The sequence below is a fragment of the Bubalus bubalis genome, chromosome X (assembly GCF_019923935.1).
Source record: "Bubalus bubalis isolate 160015118507 breed Murrah chromosome X, NDDB_SH_1, whole genome shotgun sequence".
NCBI classification, from domain to species: domain Eukaryota; kingdom Metazoa; phylum Chordata; class Mammalia; order Artiodactyla; family Bovidae; genus Bubalus; species Bubalus bubalis.
The window spans coordinates 127,205,150-127,222,602 of record NC_059181.1 but is presented as its reverse complement, the minus strand read 5'-3'; the positions used below and the strand labels follow the sequence as shown (position 1 = coordinate 127,222,602).

At 44.4% G+C, this 17,453-nt stretch overlaps 1 protein-coding gene across 1 annotated transcript in view; it reads right to left on the bottom strand.

The window, feature by feature from the left end:
* SLC25A43 (solute carrier family 25 member 43) overlaps positions 1–17,055 on the bottom strand; it is a 41,009-nt gene extending 23,954 nt beyond the window's left edge. Inside the window, exons 1-3 of the mRNA XM_006080849.4 lie at positions 16,675–17,055; positions 7,568–7,809; positions 2,398–2,570 (exon numbers count right to left, since the gene is read on the bottom strand). Coding sequence (XP_006080911.4) covers positions 2,398–2,570; positions 7,568–7,809; positions 16,675–16,949 — 690 coding nt within the window. The 5' untranslated portion in view covers positions 16,950–17,055. The remainder of the gene's footprint in view (positions 1–2,397; positions 2,571–7,567; positions 7,810–16,674) is intronic.
* Between the last annotated feature and the right edge of the window lie 398 nt (positions 17,056–17,453).

Here is a 17,453-nt window from a genome sequence, read left to right as displayed (position 1 = left end):
TTTAAACATGGAGAAATTGTTATTTATGGTACGATTGAAGCAGAGATTGAAATTATACTGCCACAAACCAAGGAACACTTAGGGCTACCGGAAGCTGAGAGAGACAAAGAAGATTCCTCTCCTAGACCCTTCGAAAGGGGCATGGCCCTGCCAACATCTTGGTAGTAAACTTCTAGGCTCCAAAACTTTGAGAGAATAAATCTGTTTTTTAAAAAATTATGGCACACCCAAAAGAAGTTGTACTACACACACACACACACACACACTGGAATATTACTCAGTCATAAAGAGGAATGAATTTGAGTCAGTGGTAGTGAGATGGATGAACCTAGAGCTTATCCTACAGAGTGAAGTCAAAAAGGGAAAAACAAATATTGTATATTAAAGCATATATATGGAATCTAGAAAAATGGTACTGATGAACCCAACTGCAGGGAAGGAATGAAGACACAGATGTAGAGAGCAGACTTGTGGAAACAGAAGGGGAAGGAGAGGGCGGGATGGATTGAGAAAGTGGCACTGACATATATACACTATCATGTGGAAGATAGCTAGCTAGTGGGAAGCTGCTGTGTAACACAGGGAGCCCAGCCTGGCGCTCTGTGATTTAAAAGGTGCGGGACGTGGGGGAGGCTTGACGGAGGGGATATATATATATATAAATATATATATATATTTATGATTCATTCACGATGTTGTACAGCAGAAACCAATACAACATTGTAAAGCAATTATCCTCTAGTTAAAAAAATATTAAAATGGAAAATAATTATGGCATATCCAAATGGTAGAATATTATGTGATAATTAGAAAAGATGTTCTTAATACTTGATGGCCTGAGGCAATATCCATTCAATAATAACTGATAAAAGCAGATAAATTTTCATTTATTATATAATTTTTACATACAGTAGGAATGCAATTTTATGAAAAAATAACTTTCCATATACATATTTATGCATACACATCTGCATATACATATGAACACACAGAAGTAAAACTTAATCACTATAACACATGGCTATTGGGCTTATAGGTAATTCTTTTCTTTGTCATGCTTTTCTGTATTTCCCAAGTTTTCTATAATCTATGTGCATTCCTTTTTTTTTTATTGTGGCAAAACACACATAACAGAAAACTTGACCATTTTAACCATTTTGAAGTGTATGTATTATTCTTAAAATGAGGGATAACAGGTTTTATCAATAAGCATACACTAGGCACGCTCTCAGCTTGCATCGACATGACAATTACAATAATGTGACAATTTCAAAAATTTGTTCGGACAAAGGACAGGAAAGGAACACAATCCAGAGAGATGAAAAGTTTGATGGACTGGAGCAGCAGAATTGGGTGTAACTGTGATGTGTGTTGTCCTGAAGGCAGCTTTTCTTTATAGGTTGAGATAAATACTTGCAGGCTTTTTGGTGCTGAGGAAAGTGAGGCCTGGCTCAGCCAAAAAAGGCACATGGGGAAGCCGGGGGCCACTGAGACAATAGAGGGAGAAGTTATAGACATGAGGAAAAACAAACTCAGCCAGGGCTGATCATTTAAAATTGGATTCAACTGGCCCCAAATGAATATCCGAGCAGGTCTTCAGGATACATCAACTGTATAAATCCAGATTTGCCCAGAAAAGTCCAGGAAGGCAGGTAAGCCTTCTGATGTGGAATCTGAGGGGAGGCTAGCAGAGAAGGAGCATGGTTCAGGGCAGATGCGAAGCCCCATTTGGTTTTGAGTTCACCCCCCAACTGTGTGAACCTGCCTGTAATCCTCATCCTTACTTGGACCATTCTGATTTTTCTTCGATCAGAATTGGCTGATTCTAGGCTCAGTTCCTCACTATGAGACCTTGGGTATCAGGCTTTTGCCTTTGTGGTCTGTAGAGAAACTGAGTTTTCCTAGGTCACAATTAGGAAAATACAGGGCCAAGCCCAGTAAGACACTGACTCATTTCAAATGCAGTTACTTCCTCAACAGGGGAATCAGGGACTACTGGCCCCTTGTTAGTGACAGTTCCTGGCTTAGTTTGCTTCTTTCCAGGCTGTTTCACTGAAGGACAGGCTGTTAAGGCCAGAGTGACCTGTCCTCACTGTGGAAGCCACCTTGATGTAACAGGCAGTTGCAGCTATGAAGTGAGGGAAGAAAAGTGGGCCTCACCTGTAGGTCTAGTTCTCTGTAGACCTAAGATAGCAGAGGGTGGGAATGGAGAGGCAGCGTGGGCTCATGCCCATTGCCCTGAGGTTACAGCAGAAATGCCACGGAGTGGGGCTTTGCAGAGGGTTTGTATGAGCAGTCATGAGCATTTTGGATCCTGGTCTCGCTCAGGCTCTGTGTTCTTTGCTGTTGTTACCCATCCACAAACAAGGCAAGGTCCCCCCAAACACATCTCCTCACCTGCATCTTCCTCTTCACAGTGTCAAAGGGGAAGGAGAGGGTCTGGGTCACTGCAGCAGCCAGGCAGACATTGGCAAAGTTCTGGAAGAGAGAGAACCGATCCCGGGGTCCATTCCAGATTTTCTCCAGGTTCATGTAAACTAGAAGGGAGCCAGCAGAGAAAGGGAGAGCACCTGAAAAACAAGGCCAGGGAGGCTGTGATGGCTCAGGAGACACTGGTTTGAGAACATAAATGCCAGTAGGAAACCCTGGGGAAAGCAACAGGACCAGCTCTGGGCTTGTGAAAAGTCACTCCAACAGAAGCAGCACGCACTTTCTTGGGTAATGGTAACGTGGTATATTTTGATTGGGTTTGTGTCATTGATCACAATGCATCGAATGATTCCCTGCAGGTTTGTGTATTCTATGTCCATTTCACTTTTAAAAGAATCATAAACAAATATCGAACTCTAGTTAGTAATATGCACGCTGAAAGGTTGAGGGGTGAAGTGTATTGATGTTTGCAATTTACATGAAAATCATCAAAAAATACATGACTGATGAATGGCTAGAGGGATGGATAGATAAATGATAAACCAAAACATTCATTGAAGGACCCGGTATATGCTGGGTATATGGGTATTTCCAATTCTTTTTAAAATTTATTTTATTTATGTGTAGTTGATTTATAATGTTGTGTTAGCTTCAGCACAGTAAAATGATGTACAGCAAAGTGATTCAGTTACATAGTCTTTTTCATATTTATTTCAATTATTGTTTATTACAGGGTATTGAATATAGTTTCCTGTGCTATACAGTAGGACCTTGTTTATCCAGGGTATTTCCAATTCTCTTAACATTTTGGGGTGTTTGAAATAAAAAAAGAGTGTTGGGGAAAAAATCATTCTTAAATAAAAAGTTAGTGGGAGGTACTTAATCAAGCTTTGGAGTTTAGGGGATACTGATCTTCAGCTGAGAATGTAACATTCTGTGAAAACTGAAGAGTGAGATCGTAATGGTGAGGGAGGGAGGTTCCTTGACCTTGCTTCTGGGAATGATGTGGGATATCAGGGCCCAGTGGGCACCCTGCACTGTGTGGCAGCCTCACCTTTCTTTTTTAAAAAAAAATTTATATTGGAGTAGAGTTGATTTACAATGTTGTGTTAGCTTCTGCCGTACAGCAAAGTAAATCAGTTATACATAGACATATATTCACTCTTTTTCTATATAGGACATTACAAAGTACTGAGTAGAGTTCCCTGTGCTATCCAGTAGGTCCCTTATTAGTTATCTTTTCTTTTTAACTTTTTATTTTGTTTTGGGGTATAGCTGATTAACGATGTGGTAATTTCAGGTGATCCGTGAAGGGACTCAACCATACATATACATGTATCCATTCTCCACCAAACTCCCCTCCCACCCAGCAGCCTCACCTTTCTAGGAAAAGGTGGTAAGCAAGTAGTGCAGTGGTTGGCACTTTGAAGCTTCCAGAAAATTTTGGACCAATCTGAAGTTTACACAGGGACTAAATATCTCCCTTAAGATGAGATTTAAAAGAAGGGCTAACACTAGTTGGGTTGCTTATCTTTAGAAAAATGTAGTATTTATTTGATAAAAACAAAAATGACATACCAATGCTATATTTTCATTCAGAAAACATTTGTGGAGCTAATGCTATGTGATGGGTCCTTTGCCAGGTGCCAGGAATACAAAGAGGAGTGAGCAGGCTAATTCCTGGAGATACTCACCATCTAGTGGGAGAGACAGACAGATAACGAGTCATAGTAGCGGGGCTAGGAAGGCTATACAAAGTGCTTTAGGTACACAAGGATCAGAGGGATTCATTTTGCCTGAGGGAATCAAGAAGGACTTCACAGAAGAGAGAACTTTTTAACTGGGTCTTCAGGAATGAGCAGGAGTTCATCAGACACTGACGGAGCAAGCAGAGGGAACAACATATACAGAGAGTGGTATTTCCAAGAAATGCCAGTATTTCTGGATGGCCAACACAGGAGTGCAGGTAGAGCATGGTAGGAGATGAGGTAGGGATTGGCCGGCAGGGCCAGGTCTGAAGGCGCTAGTATGCCAGAAGGAATTTGGGTTTTTCCCTGTAGCTCACAGGAGTCAGTGAAGGCTTTTAAGGAGGGCAGTGGGAAGAGGTTGATGAAATGATTAACTTGCACTTAGAAAGCTCACCACACCCCTGGGAGCAAGGTATAGGGTGGACCGGGGCAGGAGAGACCCAGGACTGGGACCAGGTAGGAGCCTCTCGTGTCTGCAGAAAGATGATGAGAGTGTGACCTGGGGCAGAGAAGATGCGGATGGAGAAGGGGCAGACTTGAGAGCTTTAAAAGGTGAAATTGACAGCACTTGCGGCTGAAGTGGGCATGCAGTGAGAGGAGGAGTCAAAGTTGAGGAGATAATAGGTTTCTTCTGGCTTAGGCCACTGGGTGAAAGAAAGGCAGTCTTGTTCACAGGGACACAGGAAGGGAGCAGGCATGCAACTAATGAGGACATCAGGTTTAGTCCTGACTAAATATTGATACATCCCTTGCAGGCATTCATACTACCACTGAGAGTTGGTGGTAGTCAGTGGCTAAGAGAGACGGCTCTGGGGTTGTATTGCTAGATCTTCTGCTTTCTATCTATGTGGTCTTGGGCAAGTTGCTTAGCTTCCCTAAGCATCTATTTCACCTGTAAAATGTGGCTTAAATGAGGAGCTGTATGCAAAACGTTTAGGACAGTGCCTGGCACCTAATAAAGAGCAATAGATGTTAGTCATTGTTATTATAGAGATGAAATTGGGAGTCATTAGAGTATTACAATGTTTGTTTAAGCCACTAACTTAGATGAGGCCACCCAGGGACGGAATGAAGAGTGAGAAGAAAACTCAGAAAGGAACCGGGGAATAGCGACAGGTAGAGGGCTGGCAGCATCAGATGAGCCACACAAGAAAGAGCTGAAGAGAGGTGGGAAAAGAAATCGAGATATAGTGGGATCCTGGAAGACAGGTTTCTAGAATAAAGGGTGATGGGTCTCATCAAATACTGCAAAAAAGGTCAGATAAAAGGTAAAAGTCTACTCGATTGGCAACTGGGGGTCCTGGTGACTTGGCAGGTGTAGTCCTGGCAAAGGTTCTGAAGATCACAGAAGCTACAGTTGCTACCCTGGTTGTGCTCATACATGTATGGATGTACTCGGAGACTCCTTCCTGCAGTCATATGGGGAGTGTGTGGGACTGTTTGCCTGTCAACTTGTGCTGAGCCACCTGCAGGCTGTCCTTCTCCCTCCCAGGCCAAAGTTAGGAGTGGGGTATATGGCTATGGAATAGAACAAAGCTAATCAACTCTATATTGAATCCATATGACCTTGCACTCAGAGGTCATTCTGTCATTTTTGAAGCAGAAGATATTAAGAAGAGGTGGCAAGAATACACAGAAGAACTATACAAAAAAGATCTTTATGACCCAGATAATCACAATGGTGTGATCACTCACCTAGAGCCAGACATCCTGGAATGTGAGGTCAAGTGGGCCTTAGGAAGCATCACTACAAACAAAGCTAGTGGAGGTGATGGAATTCCAGTTGAGCTATTTCAAATCCTAAAAGATGCTGCTGTGAAAGTGCTGCACTCAATATGCCAGCAAATTTGGAAAACTCAGCAGTGGCCACAGGACTGGTAAAGGTCAGTTTGCATTCCAATCCCTAAGAAAGGCAATGCCAAAGAATGCTCAAACTACCACACAGTTGCACTCATCTCACACACTAGTAAAGTAATGCTCAAAATTCTCCAAGCCGAGCTTCAACAGTACGTGAACCCTGAACTTCCAGATGTTCAAGCTCGTTTTGGAAAAGGTAGAGGAACCAGAGATCAAATTGCCAACATCCGTTGGATTATGGAAAAAGCAAGAGAGTTCCAGAAAAACATCTATTTCTGCTTTCTTGACTATGCCAAAGCCTTTGACTGTGTGGATCACAACAAATTGTGGAAAAATCTGAAAGGGAATACCAGACTACCTGACCTGCCTCTTGAGAAATCTGTATGCAGGTCAGGAAGCAACTGTTAGAACTGGACATGGAACAACAGACTGGTTCCAAATAGGAAAAGGAGTACGTCAAGGCTGTATATTGTCACCCTGCTTATTTAACTTATATGCAGAGTACATCATGAGAAATGCCAGGCTGGATGAAACACAAGCTGGAATCAAGATTTCCAGGAGAAATATCAATAACCTCAGATATGCAGATGATACCATCCTTAAGACAGAAAGCAAAGAAGAACTAAAGAGCCTCTTGATGAAAGTGAAAGAGGAGAGTAAAAAAGTTGGCTTAAAGCTCAACATCCAGAAAACTAAGATCATGGCATCTGGTCCCATCACTTCGTGGCAAATAGATGGGGAAACAGTGACAGACTTTATTTTTTCGGGCTCCAAAATCACTGCAGATGGTGACTGCAGCCATGAAATTAAAAGACGCTTGCTCCTTGGAAGAAAATTATGACCAACTTTGACAGCATATTAAACAGCAGAGACATTACTTTGCTGACAAAGGTCCATCTAGTCAAAGCTATGGTTTTTTTCCAGTAATCATGGATGGATGTGAGAGTTGGACCATAAAAAATGCTGAGCACTGAAGAATTGATGGTTTTGAACTGTGGTGTTGGAGAAGACTCTTGAGAGTCCCTTGGACTGCAAGGAGATCCAACCAGTCCATCCTAAAGGAAATCAATCCTGAATATTCATTGGAAGGACTGATGTTGAAGCTGAAACTCCAATACTTTGGCCATCTGATGCGAAGAACTGACTCATTGGAAAAGACCCTGATGCTGGGAAAGATTGAAGGCAGGAGGAGAAGGGGACAACAGAGGATGAGATGGTTGGATGGCATCACCGACTCGATGGACATGAGTTTGAATAGACTCAGGGAGTTGGTGATGGACAGGGAGGCCTGGCATCCTGCAGTCCATGGGGTCACAAAGAGTCAGACACGACTGAGTGACTAAACTGAACTGAACGGACCTTGAACTCAGTTAAATGAATTTAACGGGTTACAAAGATATACAATACATTCATATATATCCCTTGAACTCAGTAAAGTGGATTTCACTGGTTACCAACAAAGATATAAAAATCATTTGTATAGGTCCAAGAACACAGCCTTTTCTTGGACAAGGTGACAAGTTCCATCTTACCTAAAACAGTAAGGGAAACCCCTCGATAAAGGGCCAGGAACCCTTCCTGTTGATAAATAGTAGAAAATGCATGGAGGATCCCCCTGTAGGATGGTTCCAGCATGTTCTGCACAATTAACCGAGTTTTGATGAGGTCTGTAGGATATGTCACAATGGTGGAAACCATCCCTGCGAGACTCCCAGCCATGATGGAGCTCCACTGGGAAATATGGCCCAGGTCATCCATGAACAGCACGACAAACCTGGGAGAAAACAGGGAGAAAGGCCCAAGGGAATCAGCTATGGATTGTTTTGGAGTGTTCAGCACTACTGATTGCAACATTTCCCCGCGTTTGGAAATGCTTTATGAAGCAAAAATTACTATACTAATGTATTAGGATAAATGAGTAAACACATTCAATTCTAGTATATTTATGGAATTCTACTTAGCTCTAAGGAAGAGATATCTAAGCTTCTTATTTACATCTACCCTAAGTCCATCCACTTCATCTTAAGCATTTTCCCCTTTTATTTGCATAACTGTCAACCCTGGCTTTCCTGTGGGGTGTAAATGAACAGAAGTACTCCATAAATACTGAACTGGAATGTGCTCCTTTGATTCGGTTGCAACTTCAATGAAATTGCTTGAAACAATGACTTTAAGCATTCCCAGTAATTGAGGTTTTTTGTTTTTGGCTGCCTCAGGCAGCATGTGGGATATTAATTCCTCAACCAAGGGTTGAACCTGAGCCCCCTGCATTGGAAGCTCAGAATCTTAACCACTGGACCACCAGGGAAGTCCCTTGAGTTTTTAAAATATATTGGTTTAATAATTGTAAGAGAAGATGCACGACCCCACCAACTGTCAGAGAAATAACAAAAATAGTAACAAGATACCATTTCTCACCCAGCAGACTGGCAAAGATGAAAAAGTCTGATAACACCAAGTGATGGTGAGAAAGTATGGAAACAGGAATGCTCACCCACTGCTGGGAGAGGTGTACATTGGCAGGTCACTTTGTAGTATCTAGTAAAATTGGAAGAAAGCCTACTTTCATCCCAGCAATTCCATTTCTCAGTGCATATCCTAGAGAAACTCTTGTATAAAGACACAAGATGTACTTGGAGACTGCTTCCTGCTGTCAGATGGGGAGTGTTGGGACTGTCTTCCTGTCAGCTGGGTGAGAAATGGTATTTTGTTACTGTTTTTATTTGTTATTTTTCTGACAGTTGGTGGGGTCATGCATCTTCTCTTACAATTATTAAACCAATATATTTTAAAAACTCAAGGGATTTCCCTGGTGGTCCAGTGGTTAAGATTCTAAGCTTCCAATGCAGGGGGGCACAGGTTCAACCCCTGGCTGGGGACACTTATTATTAATGCATTGTTTGTAAGTGAAATTGAATAATCTAAAAGTCCATTGGTAGAGGAATGGATAAATTGTGGAAGTCATATAATGATACCATAAATGAATGCACTTAGAACTGTGTATTTACATGGATAAATCATAAAAGCATAAAGTTAAGTTAAGAAAAAAGTTAAGAAAAAAGCAAGTTGCAGAATGACCTATAGTGTATGGTAACTATCTATGGTCATTTCTCTGTATCCACAGGTTTCAGAAACCCCAACAGATACCAACATCTGTGGATGCTCAAGTCCCTCATAGAAAATGGTGTATTATTTGCCCTCTAGTATACTTTAAGTCAGGGGCTTCCCTACTGGCTTAAACAAAAAAGACTCTGCCTGCAAAACAGGAGACCCGGGTTGGATCCCTGGGTCAGGAAGATACCCTGGAGAAGGGAATGGCAACCCACTCCAGTATCCTTGACTGGAGAATCCCATGGACAGAGGAGCCTGGCGGGCTACAGTCCATGGGGTCACAAAGAGTTGGACACACTGAAGCAACTTATCAGGTACATATGCATACTTTAAATCATCTCTAGAGTACTTATAATACTGAATACAGTGTAAATGCTATATAAAAAGTTCCTGGGGCATGGCAAATTCAAGTTTTGCTTTTTGGAACTTTCTGGAATTGTATTACACAATACTGAATACAGTATTTCCAACCTGTGGTTGGTTGAATCAGTGGATACAGAACCTAAAGATACAGAGGGCTGACTACATTTAAATCAAGAAATACATGTACAAAACCATATCTTAAAGTAATTATGGATATAGACATGTAAAGAAAGTATAAAATAGACCCCCAAGAAGGTGGAGAGAAGATGGGACTGGAAAAGAGAATGAAGGGGACTTTACCATTATCTGTAATATTTTATTTCTTGTACTAGGTCTTCCCTGGTGGCTCAATTGGTAAAGAGTCTGCCTGTAATGCAGGAGACCCAGGTTCAATCCTTGGGTCGGGAAGATACCCTGGAGAAGGAAATGGCAACCCACTCCAGTATTCTTGCCTGGAGAATCCCATGGACAGAAGAGCCTGGTGGGCTACAGTCCATGGGGTCACAATTAGCTTAAAAGATACTTCAAGTATCTTTTTTATTTCTTGTATCTTTTAAGCTAATTCTCTTTTATGCTGTCAATCCTGCACTGTGGGTATATGAGTGTTTGCTAGACCATTCTTTTTTTTTTTTTTTAATTTTATTTTATTTTTAAACTTTACATAATTGTATTAGTTTTGCCAAATATCAAAATGAATCCGCCACAGGTATACATGTGTTCCCCATCCTGAGCCCTCCTCCCTCCTCCCTCCCCATACCATCTCTCTGGGTCGTCCCAGTGCACTAGCCCCAAGCATCCAGTATCGTGCATCGAACCTCGACTGGCAACTCGTTTCATACATGATATTTTACATGTTTCAATGCCATTCTCCCAAATCTTCCCACCCTCTCCCTCTCCCACAGAGTCCATAAGACTGTTCTATACATCAGTGTCTCTTTTGCTGTCTCGTACACAGGGTTATTGTTACCATCTTTCTAAATTCCATATATATGCGTTAGTGTACTGTATTGGTGTTTTTCTTTCTGGCTTACTTCACTCTGTATAATAGGCTCCAGTTTCATCCACCTCATTGGAACTGATTCAAATGTATACTTTTTAATGGCTGAATAATACTCCATTGTGTATATGTACCACAGCTTTCTTATCCATTCATCGGCTGATGGACATCTAGGTTGCTTCCATGTCCTGGCTATTATAAACAGTGCTGCGATGAACATTGGGGTACACGTGTCTCTTTCCCTTCTGGTTTCCTCAGTGTGTATGCCCAGCAGTGGGATTGCTGGGTCATAAGGCAGTTCTATTTCCAGTTTTTTAAGGAATCTCCACACTGTTCTCCATAGTGGCTGTACTAGTTTGCATTCCCACCAACAGTGTAAGAGGGTTCCCTTTTCTCCACACTCTCTCCAGTATTTATTATTTGTAGACTTTTGGATCGCAGCCATTCTGACTGGTGTGAAATGGTACCTCATACTGGTTTTGATTTGCATTTGTCTGATAATGAGTGATGTTGAGCATCTTTCATATGTTTGTTAGCCATCTGTATGTCTTCTTTGGAGAAATGTCTATTTAGTTCTTTGGCCCATTTTTTGATTGGGTCATTTATTTTTCTGGAGTTGAGCTGTAGGAGTTGCTTGTATATTTTTGAGATTAGTTGTTTGTCAGTTGCTTCATTTGCTATTATTTTCTCCCATTCTGAAGGCTGTCTTTTCACCTTGCTAATAGTTTCCTTTGATGTGCAGAAGCTTTTAAGGTTAATTAGGTCCCATTTGTTTATTTTTGCATTTATTTCCAATATTCTGGGAGGTGGGGCTAGACCATTCTTTGTGTTTCACTGCAGTTTCACAATTTAGTCCCAAATGGTTTTGGGTGGACTTTTCTATTGGCAAACTAGAAAGCCACTCTGTTACAATCCCTCTTTCTGGAAGCAGTACATCCCCAGTCATGAGAGCCTACGTTGGCAGAAATTGTTCTAAGAGGACTTTTACATGGTGCATGTTCCTGGGCCAGGAAGCAAAGGAATTTTATTCATGCTTGGGAAATGTGGAGAAAATAAAAGAGGGCTTGGAAACCAGGAAAAATAAGATTTTCTGTCAGAGAGTGGGTAGGAGGAGCAGGAGAGGTATAACAAGGATCTGAATAAAAGGAAGGTGAACAGAGCTAGCTAATAGTATTTTATCTTTTTTAAAATGAGAGCATCCTGAATACTTTGGCTTCCAAAGCTCTAGCGAAGATGTGTATTTCCTGCCTTTTCAGGCCCCCTGACTGACGAATAAGTGTTCAGGTGAAACCACTGAGAGAGTTCTAGATTGGCTCCTTTGCTCCCAAGTAAACACTTATCTATTAAAAACATCTCCTTCAAGCTGTAGGAAAGTCTGGACTTCATTTTGTCAGCCTCACTTAATAGTCATTTGAGTGAACCAGCACGACCTTTTAAAGATACGGGTAAACCAAGCTGGTTCTCCCTAGTGGGCCATCTGCCTTGGTTTCACTGCCTGCACCCTTCTTGAGTCCTTCCTCCCTCCTCTCTCCCCCGGCCAGTCCAGTCGAGTGGGAGGGGAACCTTAGCAGAGGGAGGGGAGACAGAGGAAGTGGAAATGCTTGGCTAGAGGGGTGGTCTGCAGCATGCTGGAATAATCTAGAAGAAGGAGGAGTTTGAAGAAACACCATTCATTCTCATTCAGTTCAGTTCAGTTCAGTCGCTCAGTCGTGTCTGACTCTTTGCGACCCCATGAATCGCAGCATGGCAGGCCTCCCTGTCCATCACCAACTCCCGGAGTTCACCCAGACTCACGTCCATCGAGTCAGTGATGCCATCCAGCCATCTCATCCTCTGTCGTCCCCTTCTCCTCCTGCCCCCAATCCCTCCCAGCATCAGAGTCTTTTCCAATGAGTCAGCTCTTCACATGAGGTGGCCAAAGTACTGGAGTTTCAGCTTTAGCATCATTCCTTCCAAAGAAATCCCAGGGCTGATCTCCTTCAGAATGGACTGCCTCCCCCTTATTCACCATCCCAGGGCACTCGTGCATGCATTCATTCCCCAGTCACTGAATATATACACTGTGCAAGCTTTCAGCATAAGATCATGAGTTCAACGGACCTGCCAGAGAGATGTCTGATAGGGGCGGCCCGAGAGAAATTAGGGTCTCTGAATGACTTGATGAACTAGGAAGAACCCTGTCTTCTATCAGTTTGCTTTATAAAGAGGGTTTTGCTGACAAATATACAAAATCGAAAAGAAGAACCAAGGAAAGCCCTTTTTCTCAGACTCATACTATACAGAGGTGAAGACAGAAGTTCCTCTTACAATCAGAGTCAAAGCAGGGCAACCCTGATAGGCCATCAATGACGTCATCTGAATCCCCACATCTTAAGTGCTTGTTTGATTGGCTGGGGCAGCAGTGTTCCCCTTTCTGCTCTTCCTTGCACTCCCACACACTGCATAGAAGCTTTTCCAGCAAGACTGGATAAGCTGATGAGCGGCAGTAACCCCTTCATTTCAGGCACACGGAGATTACACACACCCTTGATGTATGTAGTTAGAACTGCCAACACTTCAACCTAACACAAGTTGGCAGCCAAACACAAGCTCGTGAATTGGTTACATAATAAGGAAATGGTGTTGGTGATGAACAATTTCAGAGTTTCAGGAACCCAAAACAATGCTTATACAGCTAGACAAACAGTTGTAGCATAAAGTTGGGTAAAGGTCTACATCTGATAGCCACCCATTGTGTTAGATTTTATTTGTTTAGTACAAGGACCTAGCTCCTCCCAGACTCTACTGAGTGGATTCTTTTCATTGTAAATCCAAGTAAGGAGATATGTCATCATCACAACGTTAAGCTGAGCACTGAACTAAGCAGAAGACCTGGTTTCAAGCTCCAGCTGTGCCATTAATTGTGTTTGTGAGCAAGTCACTGAACTACTGCATTTTAAAAAAAAATTTATTTATTTATTTTTGACTGTGCTGGGTCTTTGTTGCTGCATGGGCTTTTCCCGAGTTGCAGTGAGTGGGGGCTACTCTCTAGCTGTGGTGCATGGGCTTCTCATTTCGGTAGCTTCTCATTGCAGAGCACAGGCTCTAGAACTCCCAGGCTCTAGAGCACAGGTTCAATAGTTGTGGTATGTGGGACCTTCCTGGACTAGGGATCAAACCTGTATTGGCAGGTGGATTCTTTACAACTGCGCCACCAGGGAAGCCCTGAACAACTGCATTTTCTGAACATTCTGTATGTTTATGCTTTTTTATTCAAACCCACAATCACAGGCTGTACCACTACCCACAACTAACTGTTCTGCAAATTCATGGATCTGCAAATTCAGTATAATGATGGATCCAAGGTATTGTCTTAATGTAGGAAGTCTGGCATCATGATTGATCCACCACTTTGCTGCCTATCACTGAAATATTTCCTTTTAATTTTCAGAAAGAAACTAACCTTTCAGGAAAACATTATTAGCAAACCTAGCCTGAGTAGCTATGTGTTCTTCCTCTCCCACACATCTCCTTTTCTCCATTCCCACGGTCATCAGCCCATTTCAGATGCTCTCAGCCACCACATGGACTAGTGCAACTGGTTCCTAACTGGTCCTGCCGCCCCCAGCCTTCCTCTTTAGATGTCCTCTGCAGCTACCAGGTGACAATTCCTGTAGAATTGCTTTAATCACAGCACTCCCCCATCAAAAATCCCCCCCAGTTACCCTTGCATTCCAAGTGAAGTCCAAACTCCCTAATCTGCCCCTCCAAGATCTCATTCCAACCTGCTTTTCTGGCTGTATTTTCCATTACAGCCAGAGACACACCTTATGCTCCAGTCATGCCGCATGCCTTCCCACTGCTGTGCCTTTGCTTATGGCATTACCTGCAGTATCTTTCTCCCCATCTTTGCCAGAAAACTCCTACTCATTTTCCCAAGACCAAACTCGGATGGTTTTTCTCTGCTGCGACATCTTCACATCTCCTCCCTCATCAGAGGTGTGAATTTCTATAGCACTTTAAACTTGGCAGTCACATGCTATGGACACACTATAGTTTTATTCTATTGCTCTGGAAGCTCCGGGACAAAGGGACCATGCCCCTTTCATCCTTGCATCGTCCCCAGCATCATGCATACAGTGGGCACTTAATGAATGCAGACAGAAAGGCAGTATGAAGTAATAGGGCATGGGTATTACAGTCGGAAGGCCTGGTGGTGGAGTTCAGCTCTGTCACTGATGAGTGGTGTGGCCAATCTGAGCCCAACAGTGCATCTGTAAAGTGGGCATACTTCCTGTCCTGTGGACGGTACAGGGAAGGAGACAGGTGTTGTAAATATCCAACGATTTACACACACATACACACACACACACACATACGAAATGGTAACTAGGTAGAGGTAATGGATGTTAATTAGCTTGATTGTGGCAATCATTTCACAATGTATACATATATCAAAGCATCAACTTGTACACCTTAAACATAGATAATTTTTCATGTTAATGATATCTCAAAATCTTAAAAATCCAATGATATGCAGTCATCCCTCTGTATCCATGGGTTCCAGAACTAACTGCAGATTGAAAATATTCAGAAAAAAAATTCCAGGAAGTTCCAAAAAAGCAAACCTTGAAGTTGCTGCACAGTAGCAACAATTTACATAGCATTTACATTATATTTACAACTTTTTCCATAGTATTTACATTGTATCAAGTAGTATAACCAACCTAGAGATGATTTAAAGTATCCAGGAGGATTGTGCAGGTTACATGCAAATACTACTCCATTTCATAGAAGAGACTTGAGCATGTGGGGTGGGGGTGGGGGAGTGGTGGGGTGGAGGTTGTCCTGAAACCAATCCCCTCCCGGATATGGAGGGATGTCTGTATATATTGGAGAGGGTTAGCAGCAAAGCCACAGTACTTAAACCAGCCTTTGAAGTTCTGCTTCCCTCTCCTTGGTACACATTCCAAAGGAGGAGTTCCATACTTTGTGGACAATACAGTAAAGTGGGGAGAAATTGAGTCATTAAAACTCCGAGGAGAAATGTTTACAGACTGAAGCCCAGATGTTGCTGAGAGCAAGGGGCCTGGGGAGGAAAGAGAGCCTTGACAGAGATGCCCCACCATCTCACTACCCTCCTTTCCCAGAGTAAGAGAGGCAACGCTATTCCCAGGCATAAGTGAAATGAGCGCTGGCCTCGAGGAATCAGTGATAAGGAAGATTCCACTGGGCTTGTCAGTTGTCGGATGAGACTTCCAGCTCCAGCCTCCCTGAGCCAAAGGCAAAATCCTTCGACTGTCAGTCTGCAAGGCAGACCTACAGTGGTCAAGACTGTGGATTGTGTTTCTCTAATTCTGAGCTAAGGCCAGGCTTCAGAGTTGGCTGCTGTTCCCAGTGAATGGGGAACCCGGGACCATCCCCCCAACTACAGAAACATCTCTACCTAAAACCCCACCCCTATCACTTCATTCTTTTAGGCTGTGTTTCCAGTTAAAATGCAAATATCTCTGAGTTCTTGAGGAAGCTTTAAGACTCATCAGGCTAATTTACATATTTAGAAGTTTTTCTAAAAAGCAGCTGTTTTTGTGGGAGGTGTTAAAAGGAGGCCAGTGAGCAGTGAGGGTGGGGCAGCCTCTGTAGGACCCCAAAGGTCAGCTTCTTGGGGGAAAGGGCAGGGAGCCGAACTCCGCGGCCTTGTGGTGGCAGTAGATTGGGCCCTCTGTCCCTAGCAAGCACTGTCTTCTGAGGGTTCTGGTCACACAGACTCTCTTCCATACATGTATCCTCAGAGGTCTCTCTCCCAAGCCAGCCAAAGCAAAATTTCCAAGTTGGTGTACAGTGGGAAGGGGTTAGGAGCCATCTATCCGGAGATTTCTTCACTCCTTCCCCCCAAATCTCCTTTCACCCTCTTCCGCCTCCTCTCCCGTCCAGCCCCGTCAGCCTCTCTGGGCCAGAGCTGCGTCCCCCTCAAACTGCAGAAACCCCCAGAAAAGGTGAAGAAGAAAAGGTGGGGACTACACTTTGGGGGCCGAAGAGGTCGCCTTCTGGCCCAAGGGGCTCCCACGAGATCCGGAAGGAGGCGGGGGCGCACCGCCGGCCCGATCCCCAGCACCCCGGCGGCGTCGGGCCGCGGGATACCCGGCGGCGGCCTCCCGGGCCCTGGCCCCGCCCACGCCCGGCTCTTACTTGCGGTAGGCGGCTAGCTGGACGGCGCTGCAGGGGAAGAGGCGCAGGCAGGCCACCGCGTTCCCCTTCCACAGGGCGCGCGGCCCCTCGGTCCGCCACACGCGGAGCCCCGCGGCCCACGGCCCCCGGGCGCGGCCGCGCACGACGCCGACCTGGGCCAGTACGGTGGCGAGCTCCAGCGGCGCGGTGAGGCTGAGGCTGAGCGCCCCCGCCAGCCCGGCGCATAGCAGCCGCTGGCTGCCCGTCAGCCGGCCGTCCCGCCGCCAAGTCGCCATCGCGCGTCCGCGGCCCGAGCCCCGGGCGACCGGCCGATCGCGTGGCTCGGGCCTGGGGCTCCTGGGCTCCGGCGCAGGGGGCGGGCCAGGCTCCGCCCGGCGTAGGGCGGACCCGCGGACCGGACGGGAAGCCGGTCCGCGGCCGGGCCCGAGCTGGCCTGGGGCCGGGGCGGGGTTGAGGAGGCTGGTCCGGGGTTGAGGCCGTCGCCGCTCCGGTTTAGTGTTTGATTTTCAGCCAAGACGTTTCTGTTTGCGGTTGAGAAACACTCACCGCGTTCTTTCAAGGCCTAGGCCGCTCTATTTGTGTTCTGAATATTCAGCCCCCGCCGCCCCCGCCTTATTTATACCCTTTCTCCCTTTCCAAGTTCCACCTTGCCCCCTTCCTTCCCTTGCCTCTGTTCTCATCCCTGCGACCTTTTTTCTGCCCCTAGGAAACGCTTTACCGATTTCTCAGGGCAGAAGGAAAAAACCTTCTATAACATACACACTATATCCAACACTTGA